At 43.2% G+C, this 21,190-nt stretch overlaps 1 protein-coding gene across 1 annotated transcript; it reads right to left on the reverse strand.

Moving 5' to 3' along the window:
• Window positions 1–126: 126 nt before the first annotated feature.
• On the reverse strand, window positions 127–20,961 carry WDR88 (WD repeat domain 88). Its single transcript, XM_088671810.1, has 11 exons — window positions 20,605–20,961; window positions 17,969–18,079; window positions 17,129–17,217; window positions 9,733–9,796; window positions 7,598–7,736; window positions 5,773–5,902; window positions 4,647–4,831; window positions 3,834–3,916; window positions 1,926–1,994; window positions 1,433–1,525; window positions 127–479 (listed from the first exon to the last, which is right to left on the reverse strand). The coding sequence occupies exons 1-11, from the start codon at window positions 20,698–20,700 to the stop codon at window positions 333–335; spliced, it is 1,206 nt and encodes a 401-aa protein (XP_088527936.1). The 5' UTR covers window positions 20,701–20,961; the 3' UTR covers window positions 127–332.
• Between the last annotated feature and the right edge of the window lie 229 nt (window positions 20,962–21,190).

The following is a 21,190-nucleotide window of genomic DNA, read 5'->3' on the forward strand; positions in this document are numbered from 1 at the left end:
GTTGCTTAATGGTGCACATGTTGCTTAATTGTTCCGCACTAGATTGAGATTCATACGACTTTCCTCTCACATTACTGGGTAACTTTTTCAATTGCGCTCAAGAAAGGACCACAATGGAACTAGAAGTTGTATAAATCCACTTGGCAGTACAGATTTTTTTATTTTATGCTTGTCAACCAGCAGGACACAGTGGATCCTTCAAATGACTCTATTCCGTAGGAATCTCAGTATGTAATTAAAGACTAAAAAAAACCAGTTCCGAGTTCTGTATATGCAGGCAAATAACTTTTATCACTTAAAAAATTACCAGCAATGGCCTCTTGCTGATTCCTTTAAAAATCAGGAGGCAATGGAGGCAATGGAGGGGGATCTGGCAGGACACTTTCTTTGTAACTTGCCAGTCGACAGAAAACACAATTGATTTCTACTTTGTCTTCATCATTGTGGAAGAGCAGGAAAGACTTCTTACATTCTTCACACTAGATTTTTTTATATAGAAAAAAATAACGTATCAGTGGTTCAAACAAGAGGAATTTCCATTCTAAGAACAAACTGACATGCAGACCCATTTCTGCAAATGCTAAGGAATGCTTAGCAGAAATCACTCTATAAGAGACATTTAACACGTGCTCCTAATTTTTTAGTAGCATTTTACTAGGTAACAGATCATATTGGGTTCACTTACCGTAAGTCCCATTAAAATGAGTGGGGCAAGATAAAAATGACTTGATTTCTTGATTGCAGTGCAATCTTTGATTATTGTCTTTAATGCTGCTTACTTCCAGGAAAGAACAGGATTGTAGCCTTACAACTCAATCCTAAACCATGTGTGCTCAGAAGTAAGATAATATTGCAATTCCATCTGGAATCCATTGTTTTGGCAACCGTATTGCATCCTGCATTTGAGATACACTGCAGTCAGTCTGTGCAGGGACAACGATGTACCCAGACACATACATATGCAAGGCTGCCTACCTCCCCCCCCCCAAATATTTTTTTGCTGCCACAGGAATGCCATGCTGGTAGCTCTTGTTCCTGTCCGGAAAGGATGTGGGGAAAGCACCAGCTGGCTGCTGGGAGTTATAGTCCAAAACATCTGGAAGCACCAGGCCAGGGAAGGGTGCTATGCACAATGGGATATGCAGCTTCCTGCTACTCAGGCGTTCTCCTTTATTATGGTTTCCGATATTCAGGTGTGACATTCAAAACGAGTTCCAGATTTCATCCCTGACTTAAATGATGTTCTGCCCTTCAACATTCTTTGATCCAAAGGCTGTGAAATGCACCTGTGGCTCGCAGAATGGGCTTTATAGCTCGTAGGATTCTGAGGTTGGGGTTTGCTAAAAGGAAAATGAGGCAGCATATGGACATAAAAATAGAGGGAAACATTCTTGTAGGGTAGTTACATCCAGGAGATGAATAACAGACTGACCTTTGCTAACTTGGAGCCTCTTGTTCTAACGGCTTGGACCACCACAGGGATTTCATGGGCATCTGCAATGTCCCAAACTCTCAAAGTACAGTCCTGGAACAACGGAAGGGTTTCTATCAATTTACAGCAGGGGTGGATAACCATTTTCAGGCCAAGGGCCACACCTTTGGGGGCTGCATGCCAATGTAGGCGTGACTGAAATACAAAAGTGGGTGTGACCAATTTTAAAATATTTAAAATGGAGGGGATCGAGGTGTGGGTGGGTGTTACACATATTTTTTGGCACCACAGACTCATAGCAGGAGACACACGAGAATGGTCTTCAAGGTTTTCTCTTTTTTAAGGACAAATCCATCAGGATTTTGAGGGGCCCACAAAAAACATTTTGGGATTGAAGTATCACAACGAGGTATCTATGGAAGCAGTTGGGATTGGGAGGAAGACAGCCACTGAACTATGTTTCCAATTATTTCACTAAGCTTACTGATGATACCTTTGAGGCAGATACAAGCCGCTTCTTGTTGCTACTCAAAGCAATGTCTGTCACCCAACCTGCATGACCCTGCAAAGAAAGTTTTCCGATTACACAAAAATGGGATCTAGTTCACCCTTAAGACATTTGTAGAGAGCCAAGTCCTACTGAACTAAGTGCAACATGCCTCTGAGTAAGCATGCTTATGGTTGCACTATTAGTTCTATTGTTATTTTATTTCAATACTACTGAAGGCCTTTTTCTGTTGTGAATGTCACCGATGAAAACTGCTTAGAGGTGCATTATAAGATGTATTCTACATTCAAGATCTTTGAGGTGTGAGTCTTTTGTGACCCTCTGAGGGGGGAAAACCCATCTGTTTCTGGCATAATCTAATCAATACTTTGTGTTCTTTCTTAAGCACTTATATACAATTTTAATATAGTAGTTTAAATATACTATCTTCCACAGAACTTCATAGTGAATAGTTTTAATTACTGTTATGGAAGAACTACGGTTCCGTTTCCCTTTTCCGGCGGATGCACTTGTCATTCTGTCCTTTATGAGAAGGGAGCAGCCCTACAAGAAAGGGGTCTCCACAAGCATTGCCACCGTTCCCTCCTATGGCACCCATGGGTGTCGGGGTTTAGCCCTGCACATTTGTTTCTATATTGGCCAGAAAGTGAAGCTTCCACTCCCATGTGGTGCTGAGAAACACTGACAGGAAAGGGAAGGGAGAAGGTAGGAGGCTGCCTTTTTTTAAAAGAAAATATTTGGGACCATGCCACTGCCTAGGAAGCTTGGGAGTCGGGAGTAAAGCAATTGGGGGTTTCGGTGTGTGCGTGAGAGAGACACCTGTGTTACATTTTGTTTTCTGTGTGGGATTTGTGTCTTTCGTCTGTGCGTGCTTTCAGGGTGGGGGGGGGAGTTCTCTGAGCACCATCACTTTTCCTTCCACAAAGTTGAATCGCCTTCTGGAGGCAAATACGTTTTGGCACTTGGGGCTCAGACCCAACCTCTGCCTTGCAACTCAGTTCCCTGGGCAAGTTATTTCCCTTTTGTGGCCAGCCAGCCTGCAGGGCAGCCATTTCTGTTGCGGTGGTGCCCTGCCTCAGGGGCGGCCCAAAACATTTGGACACCTGAGGCAAATTGCAAACTGGCACTCCTCCCTCCCCCCCCCCCCGCCACCAGGGAAGAAGTGAGGATTAAAGATCTACACCAGGAACAAGGAAGGAGTGGATATTGACATCAAGCACAGGGGGAAGTGTCAAAGCATCTTTATCCAAGGGTTGAAGTCAGAATCAAAGGGGCATCACAGGGGATCTACTGTCCTTGCGGATCCGGCAACCCGAGGCAGTTGCCTCACCTTGCCTCATGGGTGAGCCAGCCCTGCCCTGTCCGCAAGAGTTTCTCAAATTTTGAACTGTGCCCACGGCCTCAAAAGAGGCTGGGGACCCTTAACCAACCTCAAGCATTATTGAATATACAGGCCTCACATTGTTATGGTTACCTACAAGTGAAAATATTGGGCACACAATTGCTGTTCAAAAAACTGTGATGCTTGATCATGAGCCACCCTAGGAATTATGGTTTAGTTTCCTAGCAACTACAACTCAATGGCTTAGTGCCAGAGGTGGGAATGTGCAGAATATGGTTTCTGAATATCAGGAGATATGTGGGCACTGCCCAATGGATCAGCTATAAAAGCAGAGAAATTGTCAGGGCTTAAAACATTGTTACTGGAATATAAAACATGACGAGATGGAGAAAAAGAGAGACACCAATTGAATTATTCGTATAGAAAGACCATTAAAAAAATAAATCTCTAATTTAGGAACTAATCTTGCATAGTCAATTGGAGTTTCACCGCTAACGTCTACAGAAGCAAAATTAAGTCCTCCTTTGCCCAGGCAAATGATTACACAGTACCTTTAAACATATCTTTTTATATGCCTCTCGTGAGTCCCAGATAACAATTGTTTTGTCATAACCTCCAGACACCACAAGCGATGCTGAAATATAAAATTATGTCAGGTGACTGGCTTGTGCTTTGTTATTAAATAAACTAAGATTCATTCATGCAGGAAAAAGTGAATGAAACTTTGACATTTAATACAACTGAAATACTGCATTAAGAATACTAAGCCATATCTTTCTATATAATAAAAATGTAAAAATGTCATCACGCAACTCCCACTGGGAGATTTCTAGGCCTGGATTCGCAGGAAGTCATGGTAGGGGAGGGGAGCAAAAGTGAATGTATGTTGCAAAACAACTGCGGTAATGGCATCAGAGCAAGAAGACGGAAAGTGGTGGTTTAAAACAATGGCAGGAGTTTGAATAAAGTGAGGATGGAAGCATACTGATAGGGTGGAAGTGGCTATTTTAAACAGTGGCAGAGGTTTGAATAGAACAAGCAGGGGCTGACACAGCATCATAGAGCTTGACATTTTATTTCTCTGCTCAGACATGTTCACCTAACAGTAGACCTTAATGAGCTTATCAATTAAGGAGTGTTCTAGAAGGCTGTCTGAACAGCAATCTAAGTCATCAAGTTCAGTCTACCTCAATTAAATGAGCAACCATATAATCAAAACGGAAAATCATTTCATTCTGAAAGTTGAGAACTTAATTAGTGGTTTGAGCATGACCCCTGTGACTCATCTGAAATAAACACACTTTTCTTTCACATTTATACATTTGCGTAGAAGGTGCCATTATATGCCATTTCACATTACTCACCATCCTTACTAATATCACAGCAGCCAACTATTCCAATGTGGCCCTGATCCAAAATAATGGGTCCATGAGAACGGAACTCCCCAGTCCTGATATCCCATAACTTTATGACTTCATCCCAACCTGCTGTGCACAAATAATGGCCATCCAAGGAGAAACGGCAATCTGCAATTGCATTGGTGTGTGCCCTGAAAAAGACGTGCAGGTCACTGCAGCAGGATACCATCAAATTTATAGTGTTGACTCTTCTGTAGGGCACACTATTTGACCTCAGCCCCGGTACTGCAGAAAAAACCCAGTTACTGGTCAGTTGCTGCTCTTTCTGGCTAGCCTCATAGCTGCAAATGCTTTTTGTCCCAGGCACACAATGCCCTCCAAAGGCTACCTTTGGAGAATCACCTGTGAAGTACAAGTAAAAGTAACACCCGTCTGGACATGGCAGATAAGGAGAAAATATGAGTTGGGGCAAAGGATGTTTTGCGTGCAAACAGACATACTTTTAAAAATGGACTCCTGTTTTTCTTTCTTTCTTAAAAAAAAACGGTTTGGCTCCAAAAAAAGAAAAAGAGCTATGAAATTAATGAAATAAACAACTCTTTCATTAAAGGACCATTTTGTTAATATATTTTTTAAATTATATCTGGAAAAGCATTAAAAAAAAACCCGGATAGTGTGGATATACTGAGCTGTGGTAGGTTCAGCTGCCTGATACATCACTGCCAAAATCAAAACAATACTGCTCGAAGAGCACATAAAAATCTTTTGAAAAGCTGAACTCTCAGCACTCAAGAGTGGGAAAACACAGGAGGGTGACTATTATGTGGATGGGCCTCCCATAAAATGAGAGTGAAAAAGGCGGTTCCAAACTAAACACCTAGTTTAGTGGAAGTGGCCACATTACCCATGTAACTGCTACGGATTTTACACTAATACAGGCACCCCCAAACTTCGGCCCTCCAGATGTTTTGGACTACAATTCCCATCATCCCTGACCACTGTTCCTCTTAGCTAGGGATCATGGGAGTTGTAGGCCAAAACATCTGGAGGGCCGCAGTTTGGGGATGCCTGCACTAATAGGAAGCAGACTTCATGAGAGCCACATTGGTAGCTGTTTCACTGCTTCTTTTACCCTTCAATTGTGACTGTGGCAGACTGTGCTATAATATCCCAGAATTTCAAAGACATGTCAGATGACACTGTAGCTATTCGTTGGTTCTGAGGATCAAAACGACATCTTCTCACTGTGCTTCTGTGATACTCTGAAAGAAAGAAACACTCCAAGTAACAGGCTGCAAGCACTTTGGACAAAGTTAAGAGCTAGCAGCTAGTCTTATGGTTACTCACATCTGAGTTTCAGCTTATTGTTATGTTTTTTTTTTTATTTTAATGTAAATCTCTATAGATGCAAAACACAGCAGGAACTGAAACACTTGCACACACAACTACTAACCATCTAAGTATGGGGCAAAATGCCAGTTTAATAACGCTGAAGTAGTGACAGCAATACTGACTTGATTTATTTATTTTAGTCAGTTTACCCACCCACCCACCACTTGATTCCCAATTTATTCAACTCTTAGCAATTTTACACATCAAAAACTAGCCTTAGAATACACTCTGTTAATTCAATTGGCTCAAATTTGTGCCAAAGGAATCCTTAGGAGATATGTGTGGTGTATGTATTGTTATAGGGTTTTTTTTTGGGGGGGGGAGTCAGTCTGGATGATATCCATTGGTCCCTTCCAAAACTGTGATCCTGCGCGAGGTTACAATCTACAAGAGGAAACCGGGTAAACTGGTAGACTAGTTCCATTGTTAAGGTATAGCCTTAAGTACTGCTATTTACATGTCCGAAGAGGTTGCCATAGAGACAAATGGAGGGGCCTTTCCCCAACTCACCTGACTTGATGTCATCCTAGGATGGGGAACAATAGGCTAAGGGGGGAGTGGGGCTGCGCATGTGTGAATTTTGGCAGACACTGGAAGCTAGAGACTGCAGAGACATGTCTTGCTCTGTGCTGGACCCAAAAGCTGTGACTTGGGGCTTCCCCATCTGTTGGGGTGTTCATGCTGCGAGCCTCTCCATTCTATGCTTAGATCATATAGGTAAAGGTAAAGGGACCCCTGACCATTAGGTCCAGTCGTGACTGACTCTGGGGTTGCGCGCTCATCTCACATTATTGGCCGAGGGAGCCAGTGTACAGCTTCCAGGTCATGTGGCCAGCATGACAAAGCCGCTTCTGGTGAACCAGAGCAGCACCGGAAACGCCGTTTACCTTCCCGCTGTAGCGGTTCCTATTTATCTACTTGCACTTTGACGTGCTTTCCAACTGCTAGGTTGGCAGGAGCTGGGACTGAGCAACGGGAGCTCACCCCGTCGCGGGGATTCGAACCGCCGACCTTCTGATCGGCAAGCCCTAGGGTATGTGGTTTAATCCACAGCGCCACCCGCGTCCTTACAACGCCACCCATATATAAAACCATATATTCAAAAGATACCACAGTATATCCATTGGCCTTCATTTAAAGGAAACCAGACCCTAGGTAAGCAGACACCTGTGGAGTATCTTGCAGAGAATGGGGTGAATGCAACAAGGTATACACGCACACAATTTCATTGGGTACTTGTCAAACAATGCTTGCCATTTATAACCATATGTACATTAGTTGTCATGATAAGCCACGTAAATAGGGTCACTGAAGCTTTCAGCTGTGCAGTGTATCTACAACAAAGCAGTAGAGCAGAACGAAAATATTTAACAATGTATTAAACAGTATGTACAAAGACATGCTCCTTCTAGGGTGATACGTAAGAAATCCATATATACTCTAGATCCAGGTAAACATGTACCAATATGCAAACGGGCAGGGGCACAACCAAACAGAATTGTATCCTGTACACGTCCCACTGAAGTGTGTGGCATGTGTATGTCTGGGAGTTTTAAAAATGTTACCTCTGACATATGCCACCTTTTTCGCATCTTCTAAACCACAAATGAATAAAGAATTTTCCAAATCGGAACTGGAGGCGATGTATTTGCCATCGTGAGAAACGTGGCATGAAGTCAGAAGGCCATCCTGCTCTAGAGTCCACTGGGGAAGAGAAGAGAAGCCCTTGAGGTTATGCTTTTAGGGTTAACGATCAGCCAAGAACCAAACCTATACGCACATGAGCCCAGGTGCAGCTCAAGTTACTTGAGACTGAGACCAAGGTGACACTCCCACCATGTACCTGGCAGTGTGCAGAGGGCAGACTGGATCATGCTCACAGGTTTTTAAAAAAGAATATTTAACTCACTTCTAAGCATTTATACAAGGTGTGATCGGAAAGTTCAGTGAACGGTCACAGAAATCGGACAGCGAGACGGGTGTACCCAGGATCAAAACTAGGGGGGGGGGGCAAGAGAGGGGAAGAGAGAGAGAAGGAAGAAAGGAAGGGAGGGAGGGAGGGAGGGAGGAAGGAAGGAAGGAAGGAAGGAAGGAAGGAAGGGGTGGGTGAGAGGGAGAAAGAGAAGGAAGGAAGGAAGGAAGGAAGGAAGGAAGGAAGGAAGGAAGGAAGGAAGGAAGGAAGGAAGGAAGGAAGGAAGGAAGGGGTGGTGAGAGAGAGAGAGAGAGAGGAGGGAGGGAGAGAGAAAAAGAAAGAAAGAAAGAGGGGAGAAGGAAGGATGGAGCTCCCGTCCGCCCCCGCCCCCAGCTCAGGCTGCTCCTCCCCCCTCCCACGTTCCTGTCACTGGCTGCAGCCCGGAGGGGGCGAAAACAGCCCGATTTCAGGCTGCTTCTCGCTCTCCCCACGTTCCTGTCGCTGGCTGCAGCCACGGAGGACCCGCAGTGACTTTTCCCCTTCAGTTTTCAGAGGGAAAAAGTGCGGGTTATGGTCCGTAAAATACGGTATTATTATTATTATTATTATTATTATTATTATTATTATTATTATTATTTTGCTTCATGCAGCGAGAAATATTTGAACATACAACCGGCATTGGAAACCCACGAAATGCTCAAAATTGTGTACGGAGATGAAGCTGCAACTTGAAAGACAGTGTGTGAGTGGTTTAAGTGTTTCCATGAAGGTCGGCAAACCATCAAAGATGTCCAAGCTGCTGTGACAAGGGAACTGAAAGCAGTATGAAAAGAGGACTTCTCCAACAGTTCTACAAACATCAACAGTGCATTGTATCAGAGGGGGCCTACTTTGAAGGGTTGTAAGGTGTGTATGTTCGAATATGTCCAATTTCTGTGACCATTCACCAAACTTTCCGGTCACACTTTGTATTTATGCCCCAGAACATTCTGAGATAAGGCTATGGTTCACACACACATCCAATCCTGTTTAATAGGAACAGTAAGTAACTTCTGAAAGCTTAATCCTGGTCAGAGCCAGAAATCATATATACGGTAAAAACATGAAATGCAGCGCACGCTTATATTTTGCTATAATTTTTTTTTATTGCTTTGGTTTTTAAATTACATGATCAAAAACTGTACCAATTGAATTAGACCATTAGGGTGGAACCAAACATTACACACAAATGAATATAACCCATTCTTACGGAAGGCCCCCCACTGACACCCATTCAGATATGTCATGCTGGTTGGTGCCAAAGACCTTTCTGTTTCCCCAGGACTTTCAGTCTAAGGCGCTTTCTCACTGGCTGCTGCTTTCATGCAGTTTCTGAGTGTATGCTCAATTTTTAAAATTATATTTCTGATTTTTGTAAGCTTATCCTTGGAATCTGTTTGAAGGGCAGGTACAAATTCCAACAGAAAATCAGTCATTTTGGGAGGGGTTGATTTGGAGCAGACAACCATTGAGATTACTGTATTATTGTTATTTACTAAATTTATATACCAACCTTTATCTGAAGATCACAGGCCGGTTGACAACATAAAAACACAAAATGCAAAACATAATAATAATAAAAAACTATAACCCCACTACCACCAATTTTCACTGCAAGAAGCTTCACCAAACTATTCCCCCATTCCAAATGACTGCATGTGTTTGCAAGGATAAACATTTGAGTAAAATGGAAGTTTAGTTTCTAGTGATTAAATAGGGGGTTTAAAAATTTTAAAAAGCAATACATACAAGCACTTTCCCTGTTTCAGTATCCCAGACCCTTAGACTTTTATCATATGATGCTGTTATCAACCTAAAACATTAAACACATTTACATGTTCAAAGACAGCAAAAACGTTTGATTCATGCTAATTATTATTATTATTATTATTATTATTTTTAAGATAGCAATAACAAATAGCTTACGAATGTGCTTTATGCTCCACTCCCATATTCTGGAAAGATTCATCCTCCATCATATATAATATTTAGTGCTCGTCCACACTTCTGCTTGTTCCCTGCCTCAAAAGCATGAGTTGGAATGGTTTTCCACTTAACTTGGGCTTTCTAGGCAGGGGTCCAAGCGGTTTCCCCCTTGCAGGGAAAACCTGCTCTTTAGTGCAAAATAGGAGCAAATGTCAATCTGGAGAAAACCCAAATTGTGTTTGCTCCGATTGACTGCTAAAGAGCTGTTTCTCCTGGGGGAAAGCAGCGGGAAAGGAGGAAGCATGGATAAGCCCTCAGTACAGTACAAGAGAAATGACACTATAGATATGTCTTCAAATACTATAGCTCCATTTTGTTCATTAGAGTTACACTCAAACTGGAAACTGGGATGTTCCACATTTGCAAATCAACTGGCTCTCTCTTTTATGTGATCTGCTTATGGAGGAAGCAGAAAACCCTGGGAAGCAGGAAAATACAAACCGCTCACTCGGCTTATAAGATATTTAAGAGAGAGAGAAATCATGTGACTTAGTTGTGGCCACTGGGTAGGATGGAATTGTTTCTCAAAATCCCTGTGCCAGCACAGCCCACTTTTAAAGTGGCAACAAAAATATCTGCCCCTATAGCAATTAAGGAGCAGAGCCAGGAGGAATGTAACTTAGGAGGAATCCTATGTTCTCTGGGGCCTTGTTCCTTCCCCCCGGGGAATGCTTGCTTAGAACAGAAGCACCATACATTAAATCTCTCCCACTGAAGTTAATGGATAGCCCCAGAGTCGTTCCGCGAGTCGTTTCGTATTGCGAAAATTTCATCTTGCGAAGCGCAGCTTCCCATAGGAATGCATTGAAATTTAATTTATGCATTCCTATTCGTCTTGCGAAGCACAGCCATAGAAAAATTCGTCTTGCGAGTCACCAAAAAAATCGCGAACCCCTTTCGTCTTCCGAGTTTTTTGTCTTGCGAGGCATTCCATCTTGCGAGGTACCACTGTGTAGGCATTTCTGCTCTTCCTTGACTATGCAACCATCTCCTCTTGCCAAGAATATAAAATACTCTGTTCGCACAGACACCCAGCATAATGGCTGTGGTTGGCATGACCTGGTGATGAGTGCTTTGAGGAAGGATTTGGGCCACAGCAGGTCTTGAACTTTCTCCTAGGTAGACCTTGCATTTCCCATGCTTGGTTTCCCACCTATTGTGCTCTGAAGCTGGCTGAGGGTTGCGACTGGAACAGCCCTCCTTTCTTCCCCGTCGGCCTGCTTGGCAAAAGGCTGGCTGCTGCAGACGGCTTGCGTTTGCGCTGCCAGTCAATTTGTACCCGTGTCAGACAGCCCTGGAGTCTGTGGCAGCTGCCCTCCTTCCAACTGCAACACAGCGGAGAAGCAACTGCGTCTCGTGCTGGTTGCCTGCTTTTCTGTGCATAGACTAGGTGGGAAGACATTCAAGCTTCACCACATCCTGCCTTATATCATGGGGGTCATCCAGCTGTCGCCTCCCCCCCCCCACGACCCCTGCATGGCTAATGTGGGGTTGGGAAACGGGGCAGGATTGCCAGAGATGCAGTCGCTGCAATGTTGTTGTTGTTGTTGCTATTGTGGCTTTTGTTGCTATGGTGACTGTTGAAATGTTGCCTCTGCTGCTGATGGCTGTGTACAGAATCCCAACGATGGAGTGATGGATGCTTGGTGTACTGAGACCACAGGATTGAGCTGTCATTGTACTCGATTTAGAATTTGCGTGCTATTCTGAATATGAGGTTTTCTGGGGCTAGCTTTCCTGTGCATTTTCCGGCAGCTGATGTTGCTTGGTAACTGCTCTGTCATTGACGCAGCAGTAAAAAAAAGTAAATAATAAAAAAAAGCACTAAGGTCCATTATACAACAAAGATATTCAATTATATTTATCCCAAGATGGGTAAGTATCTATATTTGCCTCCCACGGTTGATTTTTCAGCACCTTCCATTAGACCAAAATAACAATTTCTCTTGACTAATCCAGAATGTAAGCACTGTTATCCTAATGGCCTTTCAGTATTTTGACAACTAATGCAGTGGTCTGGTCTGCGCATCCTGTTAAACTATAAAAGACCTTTAGCTCTGGTGCAAGACGAATGAGCAGTGAGCTGGTTCATGTAGCTTAAAAGTCTCCTGGCCACTCTACGCCATGAGCAAAAAAACCACAAGTCTCGACTTGATGCGTCATCTGAACTCAGGCTCAGCTTGTGGGTTATTTTCTCTTCAATGAGCAGTAGCCCAGGTTTGTTCTTGGCTTAGCAGTCATGGGTTGTTGGGGAAAACAAGCAGCCCAGGTTCAGATGACAGGACAATGCAAAGTTCTTGATTTGTTTCAGCACAGTCAGGAGCAAAGCTGGGATTCTTGAGCATGCTGGGCATTGGCGTGAAATTGCAGTTAAACATTAGGTATGGTTTAACGTCATGCCACGTTAAACCATACCTAATGTTTAACTGCAATTTCACGCCAATGCCCAGCATGCTCAAGAATCCCAGCTTTGCTCCTGACTGTGCTGAAACAAATCAAGAACTTTGCATTGTCCTGTCATCTGAACCTGGGCTGCTTGTTTTCCCCCAACAACCCATGACTGCTAAGCCAAGAACAAACCTGGGCTACTGCTCATTGAAGAGAAAATAACCCACAAGCTGAGCCTGAGTTAAGATGACCCCTTCATGGATCAATGCCTTGTCGTGGCGAAGGGGCTTGAATAACTCGGAGAAGCTATGAGCTATGCCATGCAGGGCCACCCAAGATGGACAGGTCATAGTGGAGAGTTTTGACTAAACGTGATCCACCTGGAGAAGGAACTGGCAAGCCACTCCAGTATCCCTCCCAAGAAAACTCCATGGACAAAGACAACAGGCATATAAAAGTTATGGCGCTGGAAGATGAGCCCCTCAGGTCGGAAGGCGTCCAACATGCTACTGAGGAAGAGCGGAGGACAAGTACAAGTAGATTCAGAGCTGATGAAGCGGCTGGGCCAAAGCCGAAAGGATGCTCAGTTGCGGATATGCCTGGAAGCGAAAGGAAAGTCCGATGCTGTAAAGAAAAATATTGCATAGGAACCTGGAATGTAAGAACCATGAGTGGAGGTAAGCTGGATGTGGTCAAAAATGAGATGACAAGAATAAATATCGACATCCTGGGCATCAGTGAACTAAAATGGAAGGGAATGGGCGAATTCAGTTCGGGTGACTATCATATCTACTACTGTGGGCAAGAATCCTGTAGCAGAAATGGAGTGGCCCTCATAGTCAACAAAAGAGTGGCAAAAGCTGTAATGGGATGCAATCTCAAAAATGACAGAATGATCTCGATACGAATCCAAGGCAGACCTTTTAACATCACAGTAATCCAAGTTTATGCACCAACTACCGGTGCTGAAGAAAGTGAAATTGACCAATTCTATGAAGACCTACAACAACTTCTAGAAATGACACCAAAGAAGGATGTTCTTCTCATTACAGGGGATTGGAATGCTAAAGTAGGGAATCAAGAGATAAAAGGAACAACTGGCAAGTTTGGCCTTGGAGTTCAAAATGAAGCAGGGCAAAGGCTAATAGAGTTCTGTCAAGAGAACAAGCTGGTCATCACAAACACTCTCTTCCAACAACACAAGAGACGACTCTACACATGGATATCACCAAATGGGCAGCATCGAAATCAGATTGATTATATTCTCTGCAGCCAAAGATGGAGAAGCTCTATACAGTCAGCAAAAACAAGACCTGGAGCTGACTGTAACTCAGATCATCAGCTTCTTATAGCAAAATTCCAGCTTAAACTGAAGAAAGTAGGAAAAAGCACTGGGCCAGTAAGATACAATCTGAATCAAATCCCTTATGAATACACAGTGGAAGTGAGGAACAGGTTTAAGGATTTAGATTTGGTGGACAGAGTGCCTGAAGAACTATGGATGGAGGCTCGTAACATTATACAGGAGGCAGCAACGAAAACCATCCCAAGGAAAAGGAAATGCAAGAAAGCAAAATGGCTATCCAACGAGGCCTTACAAATAGCGGAGGAGAGGAGGCAAGCAAAATGCAAGGGAGATAGGGAAAGATACAGGAAACTGAATGCAGATTTCCAAAAAACAGCAAGGAGAGACAAGAGGGTCTTCTTAAATGAGCAATGCAAAGAAATAGAGGAAAACAATAGAATGGGGAAAACCAGAGATCTGTTCAAGAAAATTGGAGATATGAAAGGAACATTTCGTACAAAGATTACCATAATCAAGGACAAAAGTGGTAAGGACCTAACAGAAGCAGAAGACATCAAGAAGAGGTGGCAGGAATACACAGAGGAATTATACCAGAAAGATATGGAGGTCTCGTACACCCCAGGTAGTGTGGTTGCTGACCTTGAGCCAGACATCTTGGAGAGTGAAGTCAAATGGGCCTTAGAAAGCACTGCTAATAACAAGGCCAGTGGAAATGATGATATTCCAGCTGAACTATTTAAAATTTTAAAAGATGATGCTGTTAAGGTGCTACACCCAATATGCCAGCAAGTTTGGAAAACTCAGCAATGGCCAGAGGATTGGAGAAGATCAGTCTACATCCCAATTCCAAAGAAGGGCAGTGCCAAAGAATGCTCCAACTACCGCACAATTGCGCTCATTTCACACGCTAGCAAGGTTATGCTTAAAATTCTACAAGGCAGGCTTAGGCAGTATGTGGACCGAGAACTCCCAGAAGTGCAAGCTGGATTTCGAAAGGGCAGAGGAACCAGAGACCAAATAGCAAACATGCGCTGGATTATGGAGAAGGCTAGAGAGTTCCAGAAAAACGTCTACTTCTGCTTCATTGACTATGCAAAAGCCTTTGACTGTGTCGACCACAGCAAACTATGGCAAGTTCTTAAAGAAATGGGAGTGCCTGATCACCTCATCTGTCTCCTGAGAAATCTTTATGTGGGACAAGAAGCTACAGTTAGAACTGGATATGGAACAACTGATTGGTTCAAAATTGGGAAAGGAGTACGACAAGGTTGTATATTGTCTCCCTGCTTATTTAACTTATATGCAGAATTCATCATGCGAAAGGCTGGATTAGATGAATCCCAAGCCGGAATTAAGATTGCCGGAAGAAATATCAACAACCTCAGATATGCAGATGACACAACCTTGATGGCAGAAAGCGAGGAGGAATTAAAGAACCTTTTAATGAGGGTGAAAGAGGAGAGCGCAAAATATGGTCTGAAGCTCAACATCAAAAAAACCAAGATCATGGCCACTGGTCCCATCACCTCCTGGCAAATAGAAGGGGAAGAAATGGAGGCAGTGAGAGATTTTACTTTCTTGGGCTCCTTGATCACTGCAGATGGTGACAGCAGTCACGAAATTAAAAGACGCCTGCTTCTTGGGAGAAAAGCAATGACAAACCTAGACAGCATCTTAAAAAGCAGAGACATCACTTTGCCGACAAAGGTCCGTATAGTTAAAGCTATGGTTTTCCCAGTAGTGATGTATGGAAGTGAGAGCTGGACCATAAAGAAGGCTGATCGTCGAAGAATTGATGCTTTTGAATTATGGTGCTGGAGGAGACTCTTGAGAGTCCCATGGACTGCTAGAAGATCAAACCTATCCATTCTTAAGGAAATCAGCCCTGAGTGCTCCCTGGAAGGACAGATCGTGAAGCTGAGGCTCCAATACTTTGGCCACCTCATGAGAAGAGAAGAATCCTTGGAAAAGACCCTGATGTTGGGAAAGATGGAGGGCACTAGGAGAAGGGGACGACAGAGGACGAGATGGTTGGACAGTGTTCTCGAAGCTACGAACATGAGTTTGACCAAACTGCGGGAGGCAGTGCAAGACAGGAGTGCCTGGCGTGCTATGGTCCATGGGGTCACGAAGAGTCGGACACGACTAAACGACTAAACAACAACAACAACAACGTGGCATGAAGATGGTTTTGTTATCATGCTTGTTTGCTTTCCTCTTATCTATAACCACTTTGGATAGCTAATGTCTCTTCTAAATTAATTAGCCATAATGCGAAAGCATTGATTTAATTGAATATATTGTACTGATTTGCATCGCTGTTGTCTTTTAATGGAAAGAGTTACAAGAAATAAAGCAGTGGTTTATAGAAACCCCTCATGCTTCTTAGCTGGCTCTCCACTCAGTTCTGACAAAAGTTGCACCGACATCTTAAATCCAGCAATGTGGCAAAATAAATGTGGGAGCAAAAGGAGGATTAGCTTATATCCATCCCTTGAAGATGACTCTGTAAAACTGTACATCTTCACACAGAATTTTCTTCTCATATCAGATGCAGTGCTCACCGAATGCATCTGATCTCTTCAAGTGGCATGATGATGGTGTCTGGTGAGACCCCAGCCACCCTTCCATCTTCCATTTGTCCCAATATTAACTCATAGAGTATCACTGAGGATATATGCTTCTCTTTTGGCTCCTCCACATTGCAGCAGCCAGACTCAGTGGCAATACTCTCTCCCAAGGAATATTTGTCTTAGTCCCTTCGCTTACAGCAAATACAACAAGTTTTGTGGCACCTTAAAGACTGGCATATACAGGTGAAACTCGGAAAATTAGAATATCGTCGAAAAGTGCATTTATTTCAGTAATGCAACTTAAAAGGTGAAACCAATATACATGATAGAAGCATGACATGCAAAGCAAGATATGTCAAGCCTTTATTTGTTGTAATTGTAATTATTTGTCGTTAGGCGGGACAATTATAAATGGAATGTAATTAATGAAATGTAATAGTGATGTTTATTTTTGTATTTTTGTAACTATTTGTTTTATTACTGTGGAATTTCCAGAAGAAAGCATTTGTAAAAATAATAAAAAATAAAAAATGTTGCATTACTGAAATAAATGCACTTTTTGATAATATTCTAATTTCCCAAGTTTCACCTGTATAATATGGCATAAGCTTTTGTGGACTTCGTTACATGTGGTAGTAATACTATATCAACACTGACTTTAAATCTAATTATTCTGTTTATTTATTTTTAATAAAAAATATTCAAGCATTTTATAAGATATATATAACAAGACAGTCGTGGTAATAATTTTTCCTACTGGCTTTCTAAGGCAGGATTGCATTGACCATCTGTTTTGTCATCATTCTTTTCCCTGCTCCTATAAACCCACTTGCTGAATATAATTAGTTCCGTGGCATACTAATTAATATATAAAATACAACAGTGTTATCACCTTTTATTATCAGGACTCAGACAGCATTCAGAAATGGGCCCAGTGTGCTCACCCTCAAAGGTCTGAACACAGACAGCACCGGCAATATCCTTCAAGAAATAAAGATAAACTTGGTTATTAAGTAGTGTGTTCAGACTGAAAAAGACACTTAATGAAGGCTAATTCATAGCACGTATTCCCCCCCCACTTAATTATTCGAAATAGTTCTGCTTATAAGCTGCCCGCAGAACTTGTATCCGATAAATCAATTACGTCTGTTTACCTGATGAAGCCACATGATACACATGAAGCCGCATGATACATTTATCTCTTCAAAAAGGACTGTTTTGGGCTATTTGAAGTCAAATGCAACCACACAGGGCATAAATTGTGTTCTTATTCTCTGCCTAGTGTCTCAGGTTCAGAGGTACCCACAATGCAAAAGTGGAATGTTTTCCCCGCATTTCCATTTATATTATTTATAGCTTCTAACCTTTCTACTCTTTTAAAAAACGTATTATATACTGAACCATCACCACACCCTACAAAAATGAGCTCTGCAGACCAAGTGTTCATTGTGCAAGCAGTGGGAAAGTTACCACTTTAATTTGGGAAGTAAAATTGTGTCCAATAGTTTCCAGTTCAATCTGATATACGTCCTTTCAGAAATAAATTCCATTGAGTATAGTGGGACTTACTCCAAGGTGAGTGTACAAAGGACTCCGACCTTAGAGACAGTGTATGTTTGGCACTTTCAACAATGATTCACTTAACCTTTGTGCTAATACAATAAACTACGGTTTAGACTTCAGAGCAATATGATCAATTAGGTTTCTTGCTTCAGGTCTGTAACAAGCTTACCCAGAGTTTCACTGTGCTGTCATAACAGCCTGAAAGAACTTTTGTTTCATCAAAACAGAATTGACAGGAGGTCACAGCTGCTGAATGTCCTTTTAAAATTTTAAAATGAATCTGTGAAAGAACAGAGTATCTCATGTTATCTTCTGTCATTGTTTTTTTTTTTTTTTTGTAGATTCACCAGTCAAGAACAGGGCTGTACAAAGTGTGATTAGAAATACCTTCTGTTCTGTCAGTTTCTCTCTTGCACGTCCACTGAAGCCAATTTACATGAATCCTGGGCAAATGGCTCATTGGAGTCTATTTTAAATCTCTCCACATGTGAATTGGTTCCTTGTGGCTGCTGATGGCTGTGTGAAGTGGTTGCCCCTGGCTTCCTAACAACATTTTTATCTGGGTCTGAAGAAAAGCGCTACATGACACCTCTAATATTATTAACCAGGACTGCAATCCTAATCCCATTTCCCGGGGAGTAAAGCCTATTGAATGCAATAGGGCTTACGTCTATTATTATTATTACTCCAATAAACCCCTGTATATGGCGTTTATTGACCTAAGGCTTTCAACGCTGTAAATCGTAATGCCCTGTGGACTGTCCTTCTGAAAATTGGCTGCCCAGATAAATTTGTAAACATCATTCGGCTCCTCCATGATAATATGACAGCAACAATCGCAGATAAAAATGGCTCTCAAAGTGAACTATTCACAGTGGGATCAGGTGTTAAACAGGGTTGTGTTACTGTCCCAACTCCATTCATTATTTTCATTGCCATGATCCTACACTTTGTCGAAGGGAAACTCCCCACCGGAGTAGAAATCATATAACGAACAGATGGAAAGCTCTTCAATCTGAACAGGCTGAAAGCAAAGAGTAAGGTTATCGTAACTTCCGTCATAGAGCTTCAGTATGCTGATGACAACGTAGTGTGCGCACGCTCAGAGGATGACCTCCAAACCACCCTAAATATATTTGCAGAAGCTTACAAAAAGCTTGGCCTATCACTCAACATCCAAAAAACCAAAGTGCTGCATCAACAAGTACAAAATAACCCCTCTGCAGCACCACAAATCCAACTCAATGGTGTAACGTTGGAAAATATCGATCACTTCTCCTACCTCCTACCTTTCCACAAGGGCCAATATTGATGCCGAAATCCAGCATCGTCTGAGCTCTGCGAGTGCGGCTTTCTCCCGATTGAAGCGCAGAGTTTTGAAAACCGGGACATTCGCAGGGAAACCAAAATACTTGTTTACAAAGCTATTGTACTGCCAACCTTACTATATGCTTGTGAAACATGGACCACTTATAAAAGCCAACTCCAACTCCTTGAAAGATTCCATCAAAGGTGTCTCCGAAAATTTTTACATATCACTTGGGAAGACAGGCGAACTAGTATCAGTGTACTGGAAGAAGCAAAGATCACCAGTGTTGAAGTACTGATTCTTCAACATCAACTTCGTTGGACTGGTCATGTTGTGCGGATGCCTGTTGATCCTCTTCCAAAGCAACTACAGTACTCTGTTCCGGACTTAAAAATGGAAAACGTAATGCTGGTGGTTAACAAAAGAGGTTTAAAGACTGTCTCAAGGCAAATCTTTAAAAATGTAGTATAAACACTGACAATTGGGAAACACTGGCCTGCGAGCGCTCCACTTGGAGAACAGCCTTTACCAAAGGTGTCATGGGCTTTGAAGACACTTGAACTCAAGACGCAAGGGAGAAACGTGCTAAGAGGAAGGCACGCTTGGCAACCGTGATCAACTCCCGTCCGGAAACCAATGTCCCCACTGTGGAAGGATGTGTGGATTCAGAATTGGCCTCCATAGTCACTTACAGAATCACTGTTAAAACCGTGTTTATGGAAGACAATCTTACTCTGCTATGAGTGATCGCCAAAGAGGTAGTCTCCTGAGCAGACATGGTTAGAATTGCACTGAGCGACTTTTAAGAGATTTCCTTATCAGGTGAGTACCAACATTTCTTCGATGAAAATAAGGATGTTGCATTCCATTATGATAATTTTACTATTTATACCCCCACACACACCATCATACTGGGTTGCCCCAGCCACTCTGGGCAGCTTCCAACATATATACAAATATAATTAAACATTAAAAAAAAACCCTTCTCTATACAGGATTGCCTTCAGACGGCATGGGGGTTCAGATAACGCCATACCCTCCAACTTTTCTCCAATGAAAATAGGGATGTCTTAAGGTAAAGCGGGACATTCCGGGATCAAATCAGAAACAGGACCTACTTCTCTAAATCAGGGATGTCCCTGGAAAATAGGGACACCTGGAGGGTCTGCAGTCCTGCTCAGAATTAGATCTATGGGCATAGCCAGGATTATTTTTGGGGGGAAGGCCTTTTGTTGGGAGTACAAAATCTCAGTTTGCTCTGTATTTTTATTGATGGGGGGGGGGACAGCTGCCCCTCCCTGCCTACGCCCATGATAATTTAGATCCATTGAAATTAATCAGCAGGACTAATTTAAGAGGGGCCTACCCTTACAACAGGACTAATAATACCATACCACCCAATGATGCACCGCTTCTCGCAGGAACGAGAAGTCGATGTTAATCACAGAAATAAATCCTTACAACTCGACCCACCCGCTTCGCCTCCGCCACCCCACCTTGGCCAACTTCTCATGGTCCCCCTCCCAGGACTGCGGCGAGCGGGTCTCGATGGCCAGGGGGTCGTCCGGGTAGACCATCGGCGGAGGCGCCATCTCCAAGGGCGAGAATACTCCCCTCCTTTCCCTGACGGCGGAGGCAGCTACTCCGGGGGTCGCTTTCCCTCCTGCTCCTCCGCCGGCGGCGGCGTCCCAAACGCTTAGCAACCGGCCTGGCTCGCGGCTTCTCCCGCCAGCCCCTGCCTCCTCTCCGCCGTCGGGGAAAGAGCCGCCTTTCCCCCGCCGCCTCCCCTCTAGGCCTGATGCGAAGCGGGACGCCCGGATTCCGAGGTCACGGAGCGCTTCTCGGCTTCCTCCCGGGAAAAGGCTCAGCGCCGCTTATGGGGGCAGAGTTTGCACTCTGAAAACAAACCAGGAATTTGTACTCTGCACAAGCCTTGGGCACTCTCCTTGACGCCCCAGCGCGAGTTTCTTTAAGAATAATAATCCATGATTATTATTTTAAAACAAAACAAAACCAGGTACTGTACTGTATTTTGAGTACAGTAAAGTACAACGCACGTGCGTACACACACATACCGGTATC

This window comes from Zootoca vivipara, chromosome 6 (genome assembly GCF_965207765.1).
Source record: "Zootoca vivipara chromosome 6, rZooViv2.hap1.1, whole genome shotgun sequence".
NCBI lineage: Eukaryota > Metazoa > Chordata > Lepidosauria > Squamata > Lacertidae > Zootoca > Zootoca vivipara.

What these genes read in the sequence shown, in the direction of transcription:
- WDR88 (XM_088671810.1), bottom strand. Translation starts at nt 20,700, where the DNA reads ATGGCGCCTCCGCCGATGGTCTACCCGGACGACCCCCTGGCCATCGAG. An exon ending in CTGTGATATTAGTAAGGATG is followed by an intron (nt 3,917 to 4,646) that starts GTGAGTAATGTG and finishes TTTATATTTCAG; the next exon opens with CATCGCTTGTGGTGTCTGGA. An exon ending in GAGGCTCCAAGTTAGCAAAG is followed by an intron (nt 480 to 1,432) that starts GTCAGTCTGTTA and finishes AAAAAAATCTAG; the next exon opens with TGTGAAGAATGTAAGAAGTC.